The following is a 24,165-nucleotide window of genomic DNA, read 5'->3' on the forward strand; positions in this document are numbered from 1 at the left end:
AGTCTCGCTGCCCTTCAGATGCATGAAGTGGCCTTGTTATTGTCCTTGATAACATCGGTGAGCAGCCAGCTTCCTCTTGGCTGGAACATACACATTCTTTTCTACAAATGTTTAAGATGGCCTCACCCCGACCTTTAATGTGTATCCAGCACTCTGCAGTGTCCCGTTTTTCTGCGTAAGGTCGCTGTTTCCTCCACTCAACCTTGCCCTTGTCAGATGCTATGATTGTGTAGTGATTGCAGAAGGAGTAGCCAGTAGGCGGATACACATTAGCTTTGGTGCTGAAGAGACCAGTAGGCGGATACACATCAGCTTTGGTGCTGAAGAGACCAGTAGGCGGATACACATTAGCTTTGGTGCTGAAGAGACCAGTGGGACCGTAGCCATCTGACCTGTAATACGTCTCTTTCCGCATGCTTGTGATGTGGATGATAGATAAATATAATTTCATGGATTAATTGTGACCACTAAAGGGACAGATGCTCAAAGCTTCCCTTGATGGCCAGAGAGAATTGTTAAATAGATTGATCAGTCCTACTACACGATCTGAAAGGCTTTGAAATCAGGAAGCTTTTTGGTGATAACATGATTTACATAACCATTAGTATATTTCATTGAAAATATTTCCTGGAAGAACTAATGCTTGAGATGAAGCCCGAAATAGGAGCAGGCATTTGCTAGCCAGAGCCAAAGGCAAAAAGGAGAGACGGGTACACAGGGAAGCTCTCGGTAAGTTGTGCAGTGCAGTAAACTGTGGACTGTGACAGTGGAGGGGAGGAGAAGCAGAAAAATGAAAGAGGGCAGCCTACGCGGCAGAGCTTACACATAGCCTTCCAGAGAACAAACTGAAGCTATTATTGACGGCTCTAAATGTGGAAGGGCAATGCACTGTGCTCAAAAGAAACTAACAAAACAAGCTGTAGAATAGACACACACACACACACACACACACACACACAGAGTGAGCCACAGAGAAAGAAAATTGTAGGATTTTAGGATCACAAAAAAATGGTGGGAAAGCTTTTTGGGAGTTATGTCCGTAAGCCAAGAAAGAAGAAAAGGTAACTTGAATTGGTTACTTGTGTCAGGGGTAGCTTTGTCCTCCATTTAATGGAGAAGTAGAGGCAACAGAATCTGATGTAAGGACAGTCACGTGTCAAGGATCCTCCTGGGTTTTGACTGCATGATGGATTAAAACCCAGGGTAAAGAAGAGCAGGTTTTAGGGGTGATTTTTTTCCCAAGGCTGGATTTTTCTGTGTAGCCTACAATGAGGCTGTCCTAGGCCTCATTGTATAGACCAGGCTGGCCTCGAACTCAGAGATCTGCTTGCCTCTGCCTCCCGAGTGCTGGAATTAAAGGTGTGCACCACCACTACCCAGCTAGAAGTGATGTCTTATACTTGTTTTTAGACATGAGAGGAGAGAAACATCTCAGATAGCAAGAGGGTTATGGCCTGTGGACACCTAGATATGTAGGCTGTGTCTCAGAAGACAGTGTGAGATGAAATGCTAGGACTGAGAGTCCTAGGAAACTCCTGGTGTGTAGTCCTTGTGTGGAGAAGGGGACGCTGCAGGAGTCGCCCTGGGTGTGGAGGGAAATGAGAAAGTACTGTACAACTCGAGTACCAGTGTGCAGAAAGCCAAGGGAAGCTTGGGTTTGAAGGAGGATGTTATCAACTGTTTTGAATTCTGCTGAGATTTTCGCGAAGTGTAGGCCTGCAGGTAATCATTAGATTTAGCACAATAGCCACTATCATTTGTAACCTTCTACACCAGTGTGTCCCAACCTCCCTAATGCTGTGACCCTTTAATGATGTTCCTCATGTTGTGGTGACACCAACCATAACATTTCCATTGCTACTTCATGGCTGTAATTTTGCCACTATTATGAGTTGTAATATAAATATCTGATATGTGACTCCTGTGAAAGAGCCATTGTTCTGTGCTATACTTGGTGTTCTGGGTGCAAAAGAGTGTTGCAAACTGAAGGTGTGCTTTTAGAACAAACAGTGTCCAGAGGCTTTGGTAGTATAAAAATATTATAGGCACAGCAAGAATCGAGTAGTGTGATGAGGTGGGTAGAAACCATAATAAAATTATATCAATCAAATTAATCATATTACTCCAAATAATGACGATGTAAGGAATATGATTTTAAGTGTATAGAAACTCGATTTTTAGAAACTCGATTTTTAGAAACTCGATTTAGAAAGGGAGTGCTCATAAAACACAGGTTTGTCTAGTGTTTATTATATATTAGTTTTCATATGTATTGATTTCATTTGACAAGCAAGGGAATAAGCTATCTGGCTGTCGGAAGGAACTGCTGCAAATGCTTCGAGCCAAGAAAGCAGTTACCCCTGAGGTAACTGCTTTCCTCGTGTAAGAGGCAGTTAATATAACCAAAGAGAAATGAGTATGAGGAAGAGTTGTAGGAACCAAGGCTGGAAAGAGGCTTCAGGCCAGTCAGTTAGGACATGATCTGTTCCACATCAGACTTGATGTTTTAATCCTCAAAACTAACAACCACCACTACAGTGATGGCCAGTATGAAACCCTTAGTTTAGCGGGTGTGGGGCTGTAGAATAAAGTGATCCAGATTTTGTCTTAAAATGAGCTTCTCACATCTATAACAGCCAGCAAGTTAGAGAGTCAGGAGGCTAGTTTCATTCTCCAGAAATAGAAGATAATTGTATTAGGCTAGTAGAGATAGTGAGAAACGTAAATGCAGTAGGTATTCTGAAGGTATATACTGTGATGGATTCTAGGTGAATTCTTTATAAAGGGTGGGGGAAAGACTCTGCTAGGATAACCAAGGTATTTTAGTTGAATCACCTAATGACTGGCAGGGTCAGAGTACAAGGTGATATGAAGAATATGTTTTGGTGGGAGAAGTTCAAATTGCAGCATGGACTGAAAAACTGTAGGTGGCTTTTTATATCCACGAACATCTCTGTATTAATTATTCCTGTTTTCCTGTTACTGTGATAAAACACTGTGACCAAAGAGGTCTTTAAGGAAAGGAGTTTCTTTTGGCTCACTGTTTCAGAGGGATCAGTCTTCAGTGACGCTGTGAGAGCATGGCAGAAAGCTGCTGGCGTGGCTGTGGGAGCAGGAAACTGTTAGCTCACATCTCAAAGCCGAGCGAGCAAACAGGAAGTAGGGTGAAGCTGTGTATTCTCAAAGCCATCCCCAGTGGCATGCTTCCTCGGGAAGGTCGCACTGCCTAAACCTCTCCAAACGGAGCCACTAACTGGGCATCCAGTGTTCAAATGCCCGAGTCTGTGGGAAATATTTCTCACTCAACCACCACAGCACTATGGGAAATGGGATTCCAGAGCTCACAGCGGAAGTCGGTGTTAGAGATGTAGATTGTCCCGTCTGTGGTCAGACTGGATCAGATAAAATTGGGAGTGAATGAATGGAAGAACAGAGGCGGCCTCAGCTTCAAGCTCACACTGGCATTTGAAAGCCAGAATGGCAAGAGGGCGGAGACAGGGCATCAGTGAATGAGGAGGGGGCAAAGGAAATGTTTTAAATAGGAAGGAGTCATCATCCCCTTAAACCTCCGAGGATTTGAATGATGCGCGGATCTTGGATTAACAATTAGTGTTGATAATGTGGTAGTCTTCCCAGAGGAAGCCCTGATGCTGAGGGGGAAAAGCTGAGTCGGAGTTAGGAGAAAATAGGAACAGAGCATCTGAGGACGATCAGCAGGCATTGAGAACTTAAAAGACAAAGCAGAAGTATAAAATTGTCATCTTAAAATAAGTGGGATCTGTGTCTTGAGTTTAAAGTCAAATTGGTCATCATTTTTTTTTCCAAGTGTGTCCAGCCACTTAGATGTCGATTAGAGAGTGTTAGTAGGTGCGGGAGAGGGCGGAGTCAACAGGTTTCCTTCTGAAGTGTAAACTCACTGAGCTGGGGAAAGCCCGCTGGCAGTAATGGTGGGATGGCTGTATTTATGGTGGAAATGTTTGTAGTGGAAGTTTTGGGGCAGGGTGGAGATTTTATTGTGCGTCTTTAAGGTTAAGAGTCCGGATCATGGGAATGAGTAGCTCAGGTTAGATGAGGAAGAGATCGTTGGAACGAAGAGTTATCCTTGGGCAAGATTTCCAAATAGTGTTAAGTTTGAGCTCACGTGGATTGGCACTTACTGATCTCTGAGTCAGAAACAGTGTCTGTGAATTTAGAGTCTCATGTTTGTTCTCTTGTCTAGGTCAGTAATATTTGGATTGTATAATGTATAAATTTGGAATTTACTCTAAATTTCAAATAGCAAAAATTTGAGAAGGACATTATGACAAGGAAGTTGAGAGGAAAGTGGTTTAGAGATTTAAGAAGAGAGTAGATGAAAATCTGGATCCTAATACTATATATGATGTGGTTAAATAAAATCACGGTGTTCTAATTTGAATATTAATATAGATTTCTTTCTTTCTTTTATTTAGCAGAGGAAAGCCTACCTATGGAGATGAAGAAACAGTTGAATTCAATCTCTGAAGAAATGAGGGACCTTGCCAATCATTTTCCTGTCACTTGCAGAAATTTGGAAACTCTACAGAGGTTAAATATTGTGCTTTTAAAAATATGTTTTTATTTGTGTGTGTGTGTGTGTGTGTGTGTGTGTGTGTGTGTGTGTGTGTGTTTGGAGGAGATTTGTGGTAGGTTGATTGAGAGCGTTTTAAAGAACCCAAGACTACCAGCCAGCCCAAGGATGGCACCGCCCACAGTGGTCTGAGCCCTCCCTCTTTAGTCACTAACTAAGAAAATGCTCCACAGGCTTGCTGACACCCAGTCTTAGGAAGGCATTTTCTAAATCAAGCTTTCTTCTTCTCAGATGATTGTAACTTGTATCAAATTAACATAAAAGTAGCCAGCACAACTGACTCCTTGTTACCTTGTTATACAAACATACCATCCTTTAACCAGAACCTTTCTTTTCTTGTTCATCTCCTATATTATACATTAATAAAGCTGTCACATATACAGAATTTTACAACTTAAAATCCCATAATATCTTAAAATTCAAAGTGTCTATAAAACTCCCAAAGCAATCTCTCTCTCTCTCTCTCTCTCTCTCTCTCTCTCTCTCTCTCTCTCTCTAGATTTAAAGTCTCTCAACTATTAGCTCCTGTAAAATTAAAAAAAATACTTTCTAACTTTTAAGAGGGAAGGACCAGTGCAGTCACCATCTTAAAGCAAAACCAAACTCACAGCAGTGTGAATAGTGCAATGTTCAGTCTGGGATCCAGTGTGAATAGCGCGATGCCCAGTCTGGGATCCAGTGTGAATAGTGCGGTGCCCAGTCTGGGATCCAATGTGAATAGTGCGGTGCCCAGTCTGGGATCCAGTGTGAACAGTGTGATTTCCAGTCTGGGATCCAGTGTGAACAGTGCAATGCCCATTCTGGGATCCAGTGTGAACAGTGCGGTGCCCAGTCTGGGATCCAGTGTGAACAGTGCGATGCCCAGTCTGGGATCCAGTGTGAATAGTGCGATGTCCAGTCTGGGATCCAGTGTGAACAGTGCGATGCCCAGTCTGGGATCCAGTGTGAATAGTGCGATGTCCAGTCTGGGATCCAGTGTGAACAGTGCGGTGCCCAGTCTGGGATCCAGTGTGAACAGTGCGATGTCCAGTCTGGGATCCAGTGTGAACAGTGCAATGCCCAGTCTGGGATCCAGTGTGAACAGTGTGATGCCCAGTCTGGGATCCAGTGTGAACAGTGTGATGCCCAGTCTAGGATCCAGTGTGAACAGTGCGATGCCCAGTCTGAGATCCAGTGTGAATAGTGCGATGCCCAGTCTGGGATCCAGTGTGAATAGTGCGATGTCCAGTCTGGGATCCAGTGTGAATAGTGCGATGTCCAGTCTGGGATCCACTCTTGATCTTCTGGGTTCCTCCAGTGGGCTTGGCTCACTTCTCCCACCCCACTGTCTAGAGGACACAGAGCTTGTCTTCCAGGCTCTGGCTGGGTCCCTCCTGTTGCTGCTGTTCTTGATGGTCATCTAATGATACATCTCCGAAATGCTGGAATTTTCTCCTGCAACTGGTTTGCACTTTCACCCATTTTTGTCTTCTGGGTTCTCTTCATTGTGCCAAGCCTCAACTTTTCTCCATGAGCTCTTTAATCCTGGGCCTTTAACTGCTGCTGAAGCTGCACCTTCACCGGAGACCTTTCCTGGACTCTCACAGTGCCAAGCCTCAGCTGCTGTTCATGATCCCTTCATGTCTTAAAACCAGTCCCGTATGTGTGACTTGTCTACTACTCAAGTTATGCTCCCAGAGTGAAATACAGCCTTGGAATACACCTTGGCCACCTCTGGAATACAGTTTTTGTATGCTGACTCAGAGGCAATGTTTCTTAGATTTCCCATCAATGACGCTGGTCTTTTCTGAATTACCACTAATTTCTCAGCTCCAGATGGCAGGCATCAATTGGCCCAGTGATTCAGAGTTTTATTTCATTGGTTCTAGTCCCATGGTAACCACAGCTGCTTTTTCAGCTCCCGCTGACCAGAACCACTAGATTCTCAACTCAAAATAGCAAATAGCCCTATAGAGTCTTTGAGGGACTCTCATCCTTCCTTCTAAAGCTTTACAAGCCAGAACTCCATTGTCTGCATTACTCTCAACATTTTTATCTTCCAAGCTGCACTGAATAGCTCATCAAGCTTTGAAGACTCAATGGCTTTTCTAGTCCAAAGTTCCAAAGTCCTTCCCAAAACAGCATGTTCACGTCTGTCAAGTAATACCCCACTCCTGGTACCAATTTCAATCACTTTTATGTTCTTTTCTTAAACACAGATTTCTGATTTTTACAGAATACCTGCTTGGTATACATTACATATACCTAATGCTTTACTTTATAACAGCAAGCTAAGTAGGCTTTATTAGCATCAAGAACTCACAACAAAAAAGTTTGAGGTTTATTTAGAAGGGAACAGTTGTTTTTGTTTCAGAGGACCCTGATAGGATTGATGTTATTTAGTATTGTTTAGTCATTGACTTTACATGCAGTGTGCTGTGGCATTGCTGCAGTGAACATAACATTCTGCTGGGTGCTAACTAATGATCATGATAGGAATCTTAAGGAAGGAAATGGGCATGCTACCATGTATATCCTCACAGGCCAGCCTTTAGTGTTAGAGTAAGTGGTTATGCCTTACTCTGATGTGAGTGTATGATAAATAAGACATTATAACATGGTCACTATTGCTATAGCAACACATTTATTTCACAATTAAATTGAATCATAACTGCTCCTACCACATTATTTACACACAGTTGTTATGTATAAGCAGTGTATGTATATGAATATAATCATATACTGTATATATAGCAAAATTTTCAAAATTGCCAGGTACCATGGTACATACCTATAACCTCTGCACTCAGGAGGCTGAGGCAGGAGAATCCCAAGTTCAAGGCCAGCCTGACTAATAAAAAGATTTATAAAATTTTATTGTTTTAAAATAAGTCTAATACACACATCAGAGTGTACTCAGAGATATACACAGTAGCATGCACATTTCCTTCCTTAGGATTCCTATCATGCTCATTAGTTAGCAGCAGATTTTGAATTTGATTAACAATTTTTTTAATCTATTCTTTTATCTTTTTTAACAGTCCGGATTTTATCCCCCTCCCAGCCCATTCTCTGACTGTTCCACATCCCTCATCTCTTTCTCCCCATCCCAATCTCCAAGAGGATGTCCCCATCCCCCACCCCAACCTTACCAGACCTCTAAACTCCCTGGGGCCTCCAATCTCTTGAGGGTTAAGTGTGTCTTCTCTGACTGAACCTGGACCCGGCAGTCCTCTGCTGTATATGTGTTGGGGGCCTCATATCAGCTGGTGTATGCTGCCTGGTTGGTGGCTCAGTGTCTGAGAGATCTCGGGGGTCCAGGTTAGTTGAGACTGCTGGTCCTCCTACAGGGTCACCCTCCTCAGCTTCCTCCAGCTTTCCCCTGATTCAACCACATGTGGCATAATACCTTTCCCAGTATGAATGGTAACTGTCAGGATGAAGCTGAACCATCCCATCAGTTCTAGTTTGATTTTCCTGTGTCTTGTCCCAGTGTAGGAACAGTCTGTGGAACAACTCGGACGTTGATGTTTTTTTCTCATGGAAGAGCAGAGTTTGATCTGAACCACTAAAATAAAAATTAACTGGAGCTACTGGAGCATTTCTGATTTTCTAAATCATTGATTTAAATACTGAGAAGTTAGAATACAGAGCCCAAAGCACTTATTACATAATAACATATGTGTCTTTGTTTATCACACTCTTTTGGCTTTCTCTAAGTTCTTCACTTAAGTAGTTTTTCTTTCCTTAGACTGAGGATTGAGTTGGAGGCCTCGTGCCCTCCAGGCAAGCATCACAGAGTTGTCATTAACTGTAGTCCAGCTGTTTGGAGTTCTGCACAGTTTCTTATTTACACTGCGCTCGGAATGTGTTATCTCCAGTTTCTAAGTTTAGTTTCTTTAAAGTGGAGTGATAATTCAGTATACTTGAACTCATGTGAATACAAAGTCCTAAGAATTTTTATTTTTTTTCTTATGAGCTATTGACGTTATTTGACTATAGGTTATAATTTTTGTTTAAAATTATTATATAATATATTATTATGCTCTCCCTATCCCCCACCCCTTTTCAGATACTTACTAACCACCTTCCTACCCACCAGACTTCAGGTTTGAGCCCCTATCCACAATGAACAATCAAAGAAAAATCAATACAGACAAAAAACCCAATAAGGAAAAATGGATACCCAAACAAAATGACATAAAGCCTACAGAAAAAGCAAGGAGTTCATTTTGTGTTGGTTATCTGCTCTGAGCTTGGCGCCTGCCCTGGAGTGTGGTTAATATACCCAATGGCACAAATTAGGGAAAACTGGTTTGTTTGTTTTATTCCCAGCTTTTGCAAAGAGTTTTTGGTTAGGGGTACTGGGATTTTGTCTGGATTGAACCTTTGGCATTCTTGTGCCAGCTTCCACAGTCTCTGGAGTCAATACGTATGTACGTTAGGTTTGTGCTGGAAGACAGTGTTTCAGTGTCCTTTTCTTGTGGACTTTAGACCATGATAATTGAGAGTCACCAATGAACATTTGTCATTATTGTTTTCGTTTTGGTTTGGTTTTTGATTCTGTTATTTTGTGGTTAAAGTGTGGCTTTCTTTCTCCTCTGGATCATTCCTTCCGTTTTCTTGGGTGTGGTTAACCTCTTCAGACTGAAGTTTTCTTTCAAATACCTTCAGTAGTGTTGGATTGGTAGATTGAAATGTTTAAAGTTGGTTTAATCATAGAATGTTTTTTTCTCCTCCGTCTGTTGTGATGGATAGTTTTGCTGTGTATAAATAGTCTGGACTGGATTTGTGGTCTTTTGGAGTTTGAAGAATATTCACTCAGGTCTTTTATGGCTTTCAAAATCTCCACTGAAAAGCTAGATGCTATTTTAGTGGCCCAGCCTTTGTATGTTCTTTGGACTTTAAACCCTGTAGCTTTTAATATCCTTTCTTTCTCCTGTATGTTTAGTATTTTGATTATATTGGAGGGAAGGATTATTGTTTCTGGTCCTGTCTATTTAGTTTTCTCTATACTTCTTATACCTTAAAAAGCATTTCTCTAGATTGGGGGAAATTTCTTGTATAGTTTATTAAAAATATTTTCTCTGCCTTTGCGTGGATTTCTTCTCCTTCCTCTGTATCTACGTTCACAGGTTTGATCTTTTCACTGTATGACAGGATTCCTGAATAGTTTTTAAGACCTGACCTTCATTCTTCCATGTCACTTGATATGTTGGTGGGGCTTACCTCTGGAGTTTTACTTTAACACCCTGAGTTTTTCATTTTTAGCAAATTTATTAACATATAAAAATGTATTAGCAGAACTTTGCTGGCTTCTCTTGTGTTTTTAGTGCAGAATATTATGAAATAGATTTTGCTTTGTTGCGTGGCCATATACTATTGATGTAGGTTACATTTCATTAAATTAATTATCAGACAGAAAAAGGGACATCTGGCATAAAGGAGTTTGGGACCAAGTACTATTGCGTCTGAATGAATACGCAAGGCTACTTCTACAGTGAGAAGTACCCAGTCCCACAGGCAAGTTGGCCACTAATCATACTAACATGCGGCCACATGGAAACGAGGAACGGTTTTAGTCCAATGGGTCTCCTCAGTAAGTTGTTAAAACTCATCTTTATGATGAATAAAATTAAAGCTGAGTAACGCTTCTTGGACTTTTTTAGGGTTCCTATGATATTGGAGAACATTTCAGAAAATCTGTGTTCATTGAGAAAGGTGATCTGTGCTTCTACAGACACTGGGACTAAACTGGAGCCAGGCGGTGGTTCGCATTTACTGTCATCCGAGGGTTCAGCTGCTGTCGGAGAGAAAGAGAAACAAATGGGAGAACACAGGACTTTTCCTAAAATTAAAGAAGAAGCATGGGACCCAGAACTTGACAGTTTAGTGAAGCATGAGGCGGTCGATGTTTTCAGAAAGCAAGTGAAGCAAGAAAAAGGTGGATTTGAGGATGAAATGGAAGACAGTCTGTTGAGAGAAGTTATGGAAAGAACTTGTTTGATGCCAAGTATTTCAGAATATGACCTCCAAGATTTGGAACAGCAAGCCAAAGAAGAAAAACATAATGCTATTTCTCACCAGTTTTCTGAGGTACTGAATCGAGAGGGAATAATATACTCATCAGCGGGTGGCTTACTTTGTTGTACAAATGCACAGAGAACAAATATTTTAGTTTTTCGTTGGTCTCCACTGCCTCTATTCCGTTTATCCGCTGTAAAGCAGCCACAGACACATGCAAGCAGTTGTGCCTGTGTGCTTCAGTGAAACTTTATTTAAACATGCAGAGGGCAGCGCTAGCTTGTGAGAGCCACGAGATGGAATAAGTGCAATTGTGTAAGTGAGAGAATTTGCTGCTTTACTGCTTATGGTTTTTTTTTAAAGATTTATTTATTTATTTATTTATTTATTTATTTATTTATTTATTTATTTATTTATTATGAGTACACTGTAGCTGTCTTCAGACACACCAGAAGAGGGCATCAGATCCCATTACAGATGGTTGTGAGCCACCATGTGGTTGCTGGGAATTGAACTCGGGACCTCTGGAAGAACAGTCAGTGCTCTTAGCCACTGAGCCATTTCTTCAGCCCTGCTAATGTTTTTATATGATATGTTTTTATATGACAGGTAATAGTTTTGGGGGGATTCTTCCTAAGCGTTTACTCATCCATACTTGATTGGGGGACAGGTCTCACTCCTTCAAGTAGAAATTATTTGTTAGGGTGAATGGGTGTTTTGATTTACAGGCATCCATACCGTGACCTGGAGATCCAGGAAACTCCTGTTTCCTTCTGAATTCTTATTAGCTTGTAAATACTGAAGATACTGATCATTTCTGAGGTTTTTTTCTTTTTCTTTTCCTTTTTTTTTTTTTGCAACAACAAATTTTATTATAGATTTTGAAAAGATTGTATAGGTTTAAATCTCTAAATTTCATTATAGAACTAGAAACCCAGTCATATATAATTCTTTGACTTTTGCAGCAGTTTTTTTCAGTTGTTTCTATTGAGTATATAAATGTACATTGTTTTAACAATTTCAAAATATTCTCATTCCAACTTTTTGTGACCCAGACTCCCTTTTTAGAAAACGCTGTCTTTCACTTACATGTGAAATTCTATAGAAATTTCTAATTAGATATGCACTTTAATATTTTATATAATAGAGAATTATGCTCATTGTTTTGATTTGACTGATATCTTTTATATCAGTTATTGACAATTTATTATGTAATGATTAGCATCATTATTTTTATTATTTAAAACTGCATTTAGAAGGCATCAAAACCTCAGTCAGTTAAAAATGAATTTTAATAGCTTTATTTATTTATTTTTTTTGGTTCTTTTTTTCGGAGCTGGGGACCGAACCCAGGGCCTTGCGCTTCCTAGGCAAGCGCTCTACCACTGAGCTAAATCTCCAGCCCCGAATTTTAATAGCTTTAAATTAGCATGTTAATTAAGGCTATTTTAATTTTATTTTAATTTTAATTTTAATTTTCCCATTACCAAATTAAATATGAAGCATTTGGGGAGTTATTTCTTCATATTTCTTCTTGATTTTGTGTGTGTGTGTGTGTGTGTGTGTGTGTGTGAAGGGTAGTTCGCTTCTTGTTAGGGACTTGATTCCTTGGGATTGCTAAGTTTTTGTAAAGACCCTCCATATTCAAACATCAACAATAGATCAAGTAAGTAATATATCTAGTACTTTTTCAAATTTTTTTGTAAAACACTGCTTTATTGAAAGGTAATGGGGGGTTGGGGATTTAGCTCAGTGGTAGAGCGCTTGCCTAGGAAGCACAAGGCCCTGGGTTCCGTCCCCAGCTCCGAAAAAAAAGAACCAAAAAAAAAAAAAAAAAAAAAGAGAGGTAATGTACTTATTATGTATTAGTTTTTGGTATTTTTAAGTCAATATATGTGAAAAAACCCATTACTTGTCTTGGTTTGTACAGACTTTTCAGCGTTGTACAGACTGTCACGTATTGGAAAGTCGAGGAGACCCAGCTTGACCTTGACTGACCCTTCAGTGCGCAGTTTGTTTTCTTTTGCATGTACACTCTACTTGAAATCTCTTTACCTAACTTGCCTGCCTTTTAAACTAAGTTCTTTCTCTTTGATTATGTTTAAAAACCTTACTCTTCTTCCTTTCCCTCCTCCATGGACATATGAATATGCTTTATACGTCTGCCTGTTAGAGGAGAGGAGGTGTCTCAATGCTTCTACTGAAACCAGCTGAGAGTATAGAATCAATCATGCAGGACGTTAATCTTTGAAATCCATTTTTTTTTTTTTAAAAAGCACTTATCTCCCGATGATGATGAGAAAGACTCCTCTTACATCATTGAAAGTGATGAAGACTTAGAAATGGAGATGCTGAAGGTAGGTTTGAACATAAGAAAAAGCTACTTCAAGTTTTGTTTTTATAAAGGACACTTTAATAATTAAAATATCATTCAGTTCTAAATCAGATGCCAGCACAATGGAGTTCATTGCCATTATTCAATGTTAGGCTGTAATCTTTTCAATTTACATTTCCTAATATGTAAGTAGCCTCGGGTGTAGCATGGTGAGTTCTCACATGAGTTCTGTGTCCTCGTACGCCTCTCTCTGGAATCTGGGCAGTGACCAAGCCCTCTAGCAGGAAATTGATTTCTTGTTCTTCATGTATTTGCTGCATTTTTTTTTTTTTTACTAATTCGATCACTTATAGTATATGGTTTTCCTTACTTCTTGTTTTTAAATCCCGATTACATGTAATTTTATCATGGCTGTTTACTGTGTTATGTTATCAAAATTGAAGTGTGGATCTGTGCATTTCTATCACTCAATCTCCAGCTTATCGAGGGCCATACACCTTGTGTGGACAGGAGCCTCCCGACCGGGAGAGTAGGGAAAAGCACGGTTTAGTTGAATCAAGTGAAAAACGAAAAGGAACAAAGTATGCTTTCGTGTCTACCTTTCAACCTGTCCTTTTCAGCTTAGTGTGAGTTTTCTTTTTATGAAATGAGAGTGCTTTTCTAATCCTTTAGTTTTGAATTCTAGATAAATAAGGATAAACAAGGATGGGGATTCCTAATGAACTGTAGATTTGAGGCCTCTCTTCTCCCCTGGTGTCCACTGCTAACATCACAGTTTACCAGGGAGCCTGTCTCCTGTTTAAGAAATCTGAGCTTGGGCTGGAGAGATGGCTCAGTGGTTAAGAGCCCCGACTGCTCTTCCAGAGGTCCTGAGTTCAATTCCCAGCAACCACATGATGGCTCACAACCATCTGTAATGAGATCTGATGCCCTCTTCTGGTGTATCTGAAGACAGCTACAGTGTACTTATATATAATAAATGAATAAATCTTAAAAAAAAAAAAGAAATCTGAGCTTAATCACAGCCTATCTACTACTTATCCATTTCTCTGGTTCAAGTGGTACCATGTGTAGGATACTTGTGGGCATCTGTGACATATATTATCCACTCCGTAGCTCTGCTCTCTGGATATGTTGGTAGAGTTAAAGAGCTATAATGACCTCTTTTTATCCCCTCGCTTTTCTTTTATAGGATTGAAATATTACACTTCTAAGGAAATTCTTAAAACCAAACTAAAAAATACAAGGCCTCATAAAAAGTAAAGATAACTTGGGTTAAATGAATATTCTATGTCACTCCTGAGTAACAATTTTACAGATAATTTGAAATAAACTAATATTCTTGAAATAGGGTAGAAGATCCGTGTCAAACCCCTTTATGTCTTTCCTGAAGTTATTTGGGTCGTCTTTTACAATTTCGAAGTACAGTTACTGCTTGCTCATAATGTAAGCCTCATCTTTCCTCAGGAAAATGCAATTGACATGTACAATAAACTTACTCTAAAAATAGCACTAGAATTTTTCATTGGACCACTTAGAATTCTAAAACATAGAAGTCCAAGAAAAAAAAAAACGGTTAAATTAAGCAAAATTTAAATGTATGATACATTTCCCAGAGGCCGCCCATCATAGGCTATTAGTGAACCTTGTTTTCGCTGGCCACGCTCTATCCTGGCCTCGTGCCTCGGAGCCATCCTCAGCACACATCCATAGAGGAGCTCACACATGCTCTTTTGTGCTGTTGTTTGCACATCTGCCAGTTTGCAACGAAATTGTAGGCTTTGTTAATAACACTCCTTTGTCCTTGGTAAAAAGATACTGTATTGTCAGTGTTCTGCTTCAAATTTCCTTTAAACTTCCAGTCTTTAGAAAATCTAAACAGCGATGTGGGGGAGCCCACTCATTCCAAATGGCTGGAAACGGGAGGCAGTGTGAACCTTCCTCCCGAGGAGGAAGATGGAGACGGAAAGGAAGCCTTCGAAGAGGAGCAGGAAGAAGAGGGTAAGGAACAGGAAACAGACTCACCTCTCCCCGACTTTGATTTTGTGCCAGTTTTCCCGTGTTTGGAAGTTTTACAGGTTGGTGGCGTGCAGCTACTTATCAGTCTATGAACCAACCGTTTCATTCCTTAGTGTTGTCTTGGGAACTGCAGTGGATGTACCCTTTAGTCCCAGTGACAGTGGTGAAACAGTTACTAATTGCTTATGTTGACTGCCACTGTAAACGATACCAGTATATGCGGTCTGTTAGCCAGGAGCTTATGGTTTATACAGGCGCCACGCCAGAGAACTTCCTTCCATGAAATTAAATGTATAGAATAGTAAATGAGTGTGCAAATGATAGAATTGTCACCTAAGTATAAACTGTTGGTCATTTTGTCCACTTTGTAGCCTTCCCAAAATGTCAGACTCTCAGTCTACTTACTATATATTGTGGTGGGAAAATGTGGAAAGGTCAAAATCATTTTGTCGGTGGAAGGTATTTATAAATGTGCCGATGAGGTGTTTCCCTCTGCTTCCCTTTATGAAGTGTGGCCGTCTGATTGTTAAGATGTGCGACAGTACTCTCGTGTGTAATGCCAGCTTATCTAGAATCCGTGCTTTCTCCTTTCATGGCCGCTTGTGAGTCTTTGCATCTTAAGACGGACAGTGGTGGGCACTTTGGGAGAGCTAACATAGCCCACCACGTGGTACAATTAAAATATTTGGCTAAAGATTTAAGTAGCTATATTTACCTAACTAAATTGGATAGGTAGCTAAATTAGATCAAGGTAACAGAATTTAGGGAGCTAGGTTCAGTTTTAAACAGCTAAATGAAAATTTTATTTTTTCTGTATACTTAATTTGGGATACTAATGTAATTTATTTTTTATCATTAATTGAAAATTACTTCCAATATGAAATTTTTATCAGCATTTCTCTTGCTTGCTTTGGTTCGCTTCATTCTGGATTTTAGCTTGTGCACGTTTCCTGATTATAAAATGCTCGTTTTTCCATTATTGCTGAAGTGTGAAGCACGAGGACAGTTCTAGGACATTAGTGGTGATCGAGGATTTGCCTGGTGTCACATTAGTTATCTCAGAGCCCAGTGTGACTAGAATGGAGACAGTGGCATGTTACCCATCACTCTGTTCTTTATGAGAAGTCAAGCAAATGCCATTTTCCTTCTCTTACATAGTATGGTTGTTTTTGAACATAAATGTCAATTTGTCATTTTATTTATTTTTAAGACCATTTATTGCCAGAACCCAATGCAAAGCAAATTAATTGCCTCAAGACTTATTTCGGCCACTGCAGTTTTAAACCGTGAGTGTGATCTTAATTAATTATATTATGTACTTACAAATAACCCATTCCCATGTCCTAACAGCAGCAGCCTAATTTTACTGTAGTCATACATGCCAGATTTATATCATATGCAACTGGGAAATTATTTGAAGTATTAATTATATAAGTTTCTTTGTCCTTTTAATAGGGATGGAAGCAGTTCTTTTTCTTTAACTGGGTGGTTCTATGTAAAAACTCTCTCACTGCCGAGCTATCTCTTATTGAGTATGAAATTAGAGGAAAGATGCTTCCCTGCCTGTTTTCTGTGGGTGTCCCAAGGCACACTGTTGTGATTCTCTGAGAAAACAGTTTGAGAAGCTGATGGTTTACTGTTTTAATATCTCAAACTCTATTTACACCTAAAGGGCTGTCTTAGTCAGTGTTCTGTTGCTGTGAAGGGACAACACGACCACAGCAACTCTTACAAAAGAAAACATTTCATTGGGGCTGGCTTGCTGGTTCAGAGGTTCAATCCATTGTCATCATGGCAGAAGGCATAGCAGCCTGCAGGCAGACATGGTGCTGGAGACAGAGCCGAGAGTTCTACACCTTGATTGGCAGGCAGCAGGAAGAGAGCGTGAGACACTGGTCATGGCTTGAGCTTCTGAAACCTCGAAGCTCACCTCCAGTGACACACTTCCTCCAACAAGGCCATACCTAGCCCAACAAGGCCACACCTCCTAATCTGCTCAGATACTGCCACTCCTTGTGAGCCTATGGGGAGCATTTTCATTCAGACTATCACCAGGGCACCCCAATAATTAGAAACAATGAGATGAACACAAATTTGATTAGGAACAAGTACACTTGAATAAGACCAGTAAGAAAGTAAAAATCTAAACAGGGTTTTCCCAATTTTGAGATTTTAAAATAGATTCCATTGAACCTTTTTTTTCCTTCTTTTAATAAACCATAGCCTATGTACAGATGAGCACAGATAGATGTATAGAGAAGTAAATTCTGTTAACGCAGCATGCTGATGTAGACAGCATTCAAATAAGGATAGACTGTCATCTGTATAAGCTGAGGATCTCATCTCCAGTTGATTCCTCCTTGAACCATCACTTTACATAGGTCTCGTTTCAAACCTACAACATTCATCTTACTTATTTAAGATACTGACTCTTTGGTCTATAGCACAAAGCTGGACATTTATTTTATACTTTAGATATGTGTAATAAAATTAAATACACATACTATATGGAAACTCATGGTTATTCAGTCAGTCTGAATGAGAAGGTAATCAAATGATCAAGTTTTTTTCTCTCAAAGTTCTAGGACTTGCATATATTTCTATAGGAAGCTTCAAAAATTCTGAAGGAATTTATCGGAGAGCAGAACCTAAATAGATTTGAACCTGTGCACTGGATACTATTGATAAAACATTTTTGTACTTTCCAGGGTCCAGTGGAAAGTCATCCATTCAGTATTAGAAGAAAGAAGAGATAATGTTGTCGTCATGGCAACTGGTAAGTTATACTTAAAGTAAATAATTTAATCATTTAAAAGTCATGAAGGGTTTAAAGTGCTTGATCTTTCACAAAGTTAAAATACAGGAAGGAGCGATGGGGCAAAGCTTTCAAACTTATGCATGAATTACCGTAAAGCCCACTTACTCTGCTACACAGCACACGGTAAGAAGGAAGTAAGGCATGAAGTGTTTCTTTTAATTTTTTTGTGTGTTACTTTTATTCAAGGATACGGAAAGAGTCTGTGCTTCCAGTATCCGCCCGTTTATACAGGCAAGATCGGCATTGTCATTTCGCCCCTTATCTCCTTAATGGAAGACCAGGTCCTCCAGCTTGAGTGAGTAGTGCTTTTATTGTTACATCATTGCCTTTGATAAGCAAAGTGGAGAGAACATGTCAAGACAGGGTCTTACTACAGGCCTCGCTGGTCTCTTCTCCCTCAGTCCAGTGCCCCACCACCCAGGTGTCCCCCTCTGTTCTAGAAATGCCAGGTGATAAACGTGAGTCCCGTTCACAGGATCATGTCTTGGGAAGTGGCTTGATCTTCTTTATCTTTATTTTTTGAGATAGGGTCTTGCTGTATATACAGGATGGTGTCACTCTGTCTTCTTGCCTTGCCCTGGGGCTTACAGAGCATGTACTACCATCCTGACTGGACTTCTTAGTAGCAAAAGAAGCGTTAGCGGAAGAGTTTGCATTCATCCTTGAGTTCTCTAGTTCAAGGCTACCTGATTTCCCTGGTCAGGTTTTAAAAGGACTGATGGCTTTATGCTGGTTAGCTGTCTCAAAATTCTTTTTTGTTCTGCTGTCTGGGCTCCTTATAAAACATAAAACAATTTTATGTTTTATAAGGAATGTGTCAAGTTAGCAAGACACAAAAGAAAGAACATTAGGAAGACGAGAAGTGTATACTGTGAATCTTTTTGAGAGTGAAGTTAATATGTTTAATGTGTGTATTCATGTAGAGCATTTGTCTCTTACAGAATGTCCAACATTCCAGCCTGTTTACTTGGATCAGCACAACCAAAAAATATTCTAGGAGATATTAAATTGTGAGTAATTGTCACATGATGATGTAATATGTATATAAAGTAAAAGAATTTTGTATATATTTTTATTTATTGTATGAGTAAATTGTCCATATTTAAAAACATACTTTCAAAAGCTTTGCTTTTGAAATTATAACATAGTTCCATTTCTCCCTTTTCTTTCTTCCTTCCAAACTTTGCCAAACCTTCTTCCTTGTTCTTTCTTAGACTCATGAGTTTTTTCCCACTAATTGTCATTACAAGGACATATGTAGATAGATATGTATTACCACGTGTGATTACCACGTGCAATCTGCTCAGTTTGCACGTTGTTCCTAGTGTGCCTGTGTCCAGGGCTGACCATTCAATACTGGATAACCAATGAGTGTTCTTGTCTCCTGAGAAGAATGCTTCTGCTCTTTGCGTCCATCTTTTGCCTACATATCTTTGCGTAGGACTAGGGCCTCATTAATTTTTTCTTAACTGAATTTCTCATTGTGTAGACATTCCACACTTTGTTTATCTGGTACGTGATGAGCATTTGAGGATTTCCTATTTAGAGTTTGTAATATCAGGAGTGTACTGAACCTTCATATTACAAGTTTCAGTTTGAGTTTATGTTTTCAGTTCCGTTGGGTGTTTCATTTCATGTTTAACTTTTTAGGAAACTGTCAATCATTTTGAGAGCGCTTCCACCATCTCTCATCCCCAGCACCGTGTGTGTGTGTGTGTGTGTGTGTGTGTGTGTGTGTGTGTGTGCTCGAGTATAAGAGAGAGAGAAAGAGGGAGGGAGGGAAGAAGAGGCGGGGGCAGAGTCCCATTGCTCAGCACCACCCCTGCCATTTCTTAGCCCACCATTGGCTTTGGCCACTCTGAATGAATCTCATTGTACTTTCAATTGTCTTTTGCCAGGGACCGATTACGTTGAGCATCTTACCCTTACTGCTGTGTGTTTATCTTTGTGGTAGTGTCTGTTCCAATCTCTTGACACTTTCGTTTTTTTAATTCTGTTTTGGTGGCAATTTCTATATTGTAGACAGAAATCTCATATTTATATGTACTTTGCAGATGCTTTGCTAGTGTATGGCCTTTCTTCCTCTTTTAGTAATTCTTTTGAGGAGTAGTAGTTTTTCAGTTTGATAAAGTCTAGTTGCTAGTTTGTTCTTAGAGATTTGGGTTATAAAGTTGGCATGTTTTCCTTTAAACATTTCACAATTTTATGTTTGGCTGTATAATTTACTTTTAGCAAACACTTTTATATTGTGTGATGTATTGGTGTTTTTTCTTTTTCCTTATAAGGCTTTCCAGTTGTCTCTTCTCCACTGGATTGCCTTTGTGCCTTTCTCAAATAACGAGCTGAGTAGGCATGTGCCGACTACTTGCTGAGATCTGCTTCTGTGGATCTGCCTGTCTGTCTTGCCTGGCTACAGTAAAAGCCTGGAAGTCTGGATTACAAGCCCTCTGGTTGTGCTCTTTGTTTTCAGGGTTGAGTTAGACTTCCTGACTGCTCTTTGGTTCCATGAAGGTTCCAATGCCCACTTTTTAACTGAGATGTCCTGAGTCTGTCTCTATAAGGAAACAGCTAATTTTTAAGTACCTGGGCTAAACTGGAGTTAACTGCCTCGTCTCAGATCAGTTTCCTAGAAGGAGAACTGAGTCCAAACCTGGGTAGAGTAATGTCAGATTTCTTTTTTTTTTTTTTTTTTTTTTTTTTTTTTTTTGGAGCTGAGGACCGAACCCAGGGCCTTGCACTTGCCAGGCAAGCGCTCTACCACTGTATTTTTTTGTTTCTTACAATAATTAGAAAACTATATTTCCTGGAGATAAAGTAAAATGTATTGTATACCTAATAATGGTTAGTGTGTAATAGATACTAAAATATTTGTGGAATGAATGAATTAAAAACTTAAAGAACTTTTTATATTGAAAATTAAGTTTAATTTGATCTCTTTTTTATACGGTAGAGACATATCATAAGTAATTTCTAGCCTCTTTTATTAAAATTGTCATAATAACAAACTAACAATATAATATGAATTATCATACATATAAATAATACGTATGTATATATGATATATAATATGCATATATAACATAATTCAAAATATAATACAATAAGGTAATGCAATCCAAATTGATAATACAAATACAATAATAATTTAAGCAACGAGTGAGTTTTATCTTAAGGATAAAGGAGTCTCACATGGCTCCTGCTGAGAAAACTGGGCATGAGGAGTCCAGGAGACCTTCCTGGATGTGTGTTCTCTTGTGACGTTTTCTCTCTGAAGAGGTCCGTCACCAAGTAGAGGAAGCAGCTCTGCTTCCCCCGTGACATGTGCTGAATGGTTGATCTCAAGCAGGCCATCATATCCTACGAGGGGCTGCCTTCGACTGAGTGTCGTCGTCGTTGGCAGAGTACATAGAATAGCTGGGATTGTAAGAGAGGATCCCACAGAGAACACGGAGTCTGGGTTTTAGTTCTCACATGAGGTACATTGGTTTTGGATAATAGGCAAAGTTTATAAAGTCTTGATCGTTTAACTTGGGTATTTTGTTTTGGGACTGGACTGTTAGAAACCATAATTTGGCTCATAATTCCAGCTTAGTGTTGGATGCCCCATGATAGGGATCGCTATATTTTACCTTGATTTAGTGAAAATCTGAATATGTATGCATAACATTCTTTTGGTTTTTAGAATCAGTATGATGTTGTTACTCATTGGCTGCCTTTTTTTTTTTCTCTATTTCAATTTCTGTTTCTGTTTTATTTGTCTTTACAGAGGCAGATATAGGATCATCTACATAACTCCAGAGTTCTGTTCTGGTAACTTGGACCTACTCCAGCAACTTGACTCTAATATTGGTAAGTAATGAAATAGGACTTTGGTGAGTACAAAGTAACCCAGGCATGGTTGGAGACTAGATTCCAATTTTGTTAAAGGCTTATTTCAAACATTTGCTCCTCTAGGAAATCTCTGACCAATTTGATGTTTGTCCCACTTTGTAATACCGGATAGTTCCTCATTCCATGGAGGTGGGACTCCAGGGTTAATGTTACATTTTTATACAAGCGCGTGCATCCCTGTCACGCTGTCAACTCTTTTGAGATTTCTCTGCTCTTACTGTGTTCACAGTTGTCTGTTCTGTGCAGTTGACTGATCGCCGACTCCTAGAGTCTGGGATTTGTCTTGTTTCATATTCTGAGTCTAAAAGAAATCAGTGTAGTGGTTCCCCACTCTGGTTCATAATAATCACCCTCCACACTTTAGAATAATGCTGTTGAAACAGCTTACTTCCTAGACAATCTAAATATAAGATTAGTCAAATGCTCTGATGGTGTTCATGTTGAAACATTGTTTTTATTGTTGTTGTTGTTGTTGTTGTTTTTGGTGGTGGAGGTGTGGTCAGATTCAGCTAAGAGCTCCAAAGGAAACAAATGCCATCCACACTCGAAAACTTCATTTGAATTATCCAACCTATCAGATTAAATTGTTTTCCCAATTTGTAGGGCTGTTTTTTTAAGAACTAGGTGTTAAGTAATTTCACATAGGTTCACTTATCAGTATTGTAACTGGACTGGCTAGTTGAATGTTGACTCGATATAAGCTAGGGTCGTCAGAGAGGAGGGGACCTCAGTTAAGAAAATGTCTCTATAAGGCCGAGATGAAGGCAAGCCTGTAGAACATTTTTTCAGTTAGGGATTGATGAACCATTGTGGATGGTTCTCTCCCTGATCTGGCGGTCTTGGGTGCTGTAACAAAACGGGCTGAACAACCCACAGGGAGCAAGCTAGTAAGCAGCATTCCTCCACGGGCTGTTCATCAGCTTGTATTGGTGGGTGCTGCTCGCAGGTGCCACAGTAGAGAGAGAAGCTCACCAAGATGCTAAGCCATCATCTTGGGAAGGAGCAGAGGGGTTTGGCCTTCTTGGGAAGACTCACACCAGTTACTTTATTCAGACATTATTCAAGGTTAATTGGGGGCTGGGAAAGGTTTCAACCACCACAGTTATCTTGTTGCTGCTCAAGAGAGCAGACAGACTAAACAAACCTCAGTCCCTTTCACCATGGCTATGCATAATCAAAGGTAAGAACTCCAGGTTGCCAGGAGCGTCTTGGGACCAAGGTTTATTCAGCTACAAGTTCTCTTAGCACTGAGTACAGACTTGGCCGGAGACAGCCTTTCCTCAAGGTTCAAAAATCTCAAAAAACAACTTCTTAACCTCTACTCATTAACCCAAACACAACAGAGGCTTCGCTGAAACATTTCACTCAAAGCTCTCCGTTAGCTCTCATTGGCATGTTTTTGCCTATAATGAAAAGCAAGTTTAATGTGCATTCTTGTAATTTCTGGAAGGAGTTCCTTCAAGCATTTTCACTATGGGTTAAGCCCAAGTACCTCGTAGATCAATTTCATGTTTATATCTTAAAAACTGGGTATCAGTAACTCTCTATTCTGACTATATTTTATTCCACCTTTAGTGTTTATTTGTTTTATTTTAGAAGGATGTTAAATTAATAACTACTGTAAGTAAACATTAAAAGCTTTTGACAAGTAATTGTCTCTCTTTACGAGGTAAATGGTCACGACTGCAGAGCTGAAGTAGTTCAATGATTGTGTTTGCCTCGCATGGGCCAGGCCTGAGTTCAAACCTCATTCAGTTTAATTTACTTTTAGTTTTACTCTGTGTGTTGGTGTAGAGGTCAGAGGATGGCTTAAAGGAGAAGGGGAGATGGTCTTCTCCTCCAACTACGTGGGTTCCAGGCATTCAGCTTGCTATTAGGTCTGAAGGGAAGTGGTTTTACCCACTTCCTCTTGCTCCCCCCAGACATCATTGTATGTTTTGTTTATTGTGGTTTACTTTATTCTCCTTCCTCCCTCCCTCCCTCCCTCCCTCCCTCCCTCCCTCCCTCCCTCCCTCCTTCCTTCTGAATCAGTTTAGGATGATTCAGGAAGATCAGATAGTCTGACCTTCCTTCTGCTTTAAAAAACATACACACAAGCAAGCAAACAAAACCAGATAACATGTATAAGTTTTTTCATCCCTAGAGCAGAATTATTTGTTTTTAATAGGTGAAAATATTTTCTCTGGGTGATTTAGAAAAAGGGATAAGCAAAATGAAAATTATTTTTTAAATATTTCCCACTGGCTTTTGTTTGCAGGGAACTGTAAAATGCCTACAAAAATGAATGTCCTCAGGATGGTATTTGTACAGTACTCTGACATTTAACTAATCAGATTTGTCATTTTTTGGTAAATGTTACATTTCTTTAAGGAGTCTGGATCTCTAACAGTAACAGCAAGCATAGTTTTATATGGAGGTACCTTCCCAGGTGCAGTTGTAATTGTCTTTTAACTTTGGGAACGAGACTTGAATGACAGATGCCTAAATGAA

The 24,165-nt window shown here is 39.7% G+C and overlaps 2 protein-coding genes across 1 annotated transcript in view; both read left to right on the plus strand.

Annotated features, from left to right (window-relative positions):
• The window catches only part of Erich1 (glutamate-rich 1), a gene marked incomplete at its 5' end in the record, with an annotated part of 52,793,804 nt that overhangs the window by 36,053,005 nt on the left and 16,716,634 nt on the right, over positions 1-24,165 (plus strand).
• Wrn (WRN RecQ like helicase) overlaps positions 1-24,165 on the plus strand; it is a gene marked incomplete in the record, with an annotated part of 134,549 nt that overhangs the window by 42,348 nt on the left and 68,036 nt on the right. Inside the window, 9 exon segments of the mRNA NM_001427071.1 lie at positions 4,452-4,566; positions 10,258-10,684; positions 12,889-12,969; positions 14,810-14,948; positions 16,177-16,252; positions 17,675-17,742; positions 17,971-18,079; positions 18,726-18,794; positions 21,551-21,633. Coding sequence (NP_001414000.1) covers positions 4,452-4,566; positions 10,258-10,684; positions 12,889-12,969; positions 14,810-14,948; positions 16,177-16,252; positions 17,675-17,742; positions 17,971-18,079; positions 18,726-18,794; positions 21,551-21,633 — 1,167 coding nt within the window.

The sequence above is a fragment of the Rattus norvegicus genome, chromosome 16 (assembly GCF_021556685.1).
Source record: "Rattus norvegicus strain SHRSP/BbbUtx chromosome 16, alternate assembly SHRSP_T2T, whole genome shotgun sequence".
NCBI lineage: Eukaryota > Metazoa > Chordata > Mammalia > Rodentia > Muridae > Rattus > Rattus norvegicus.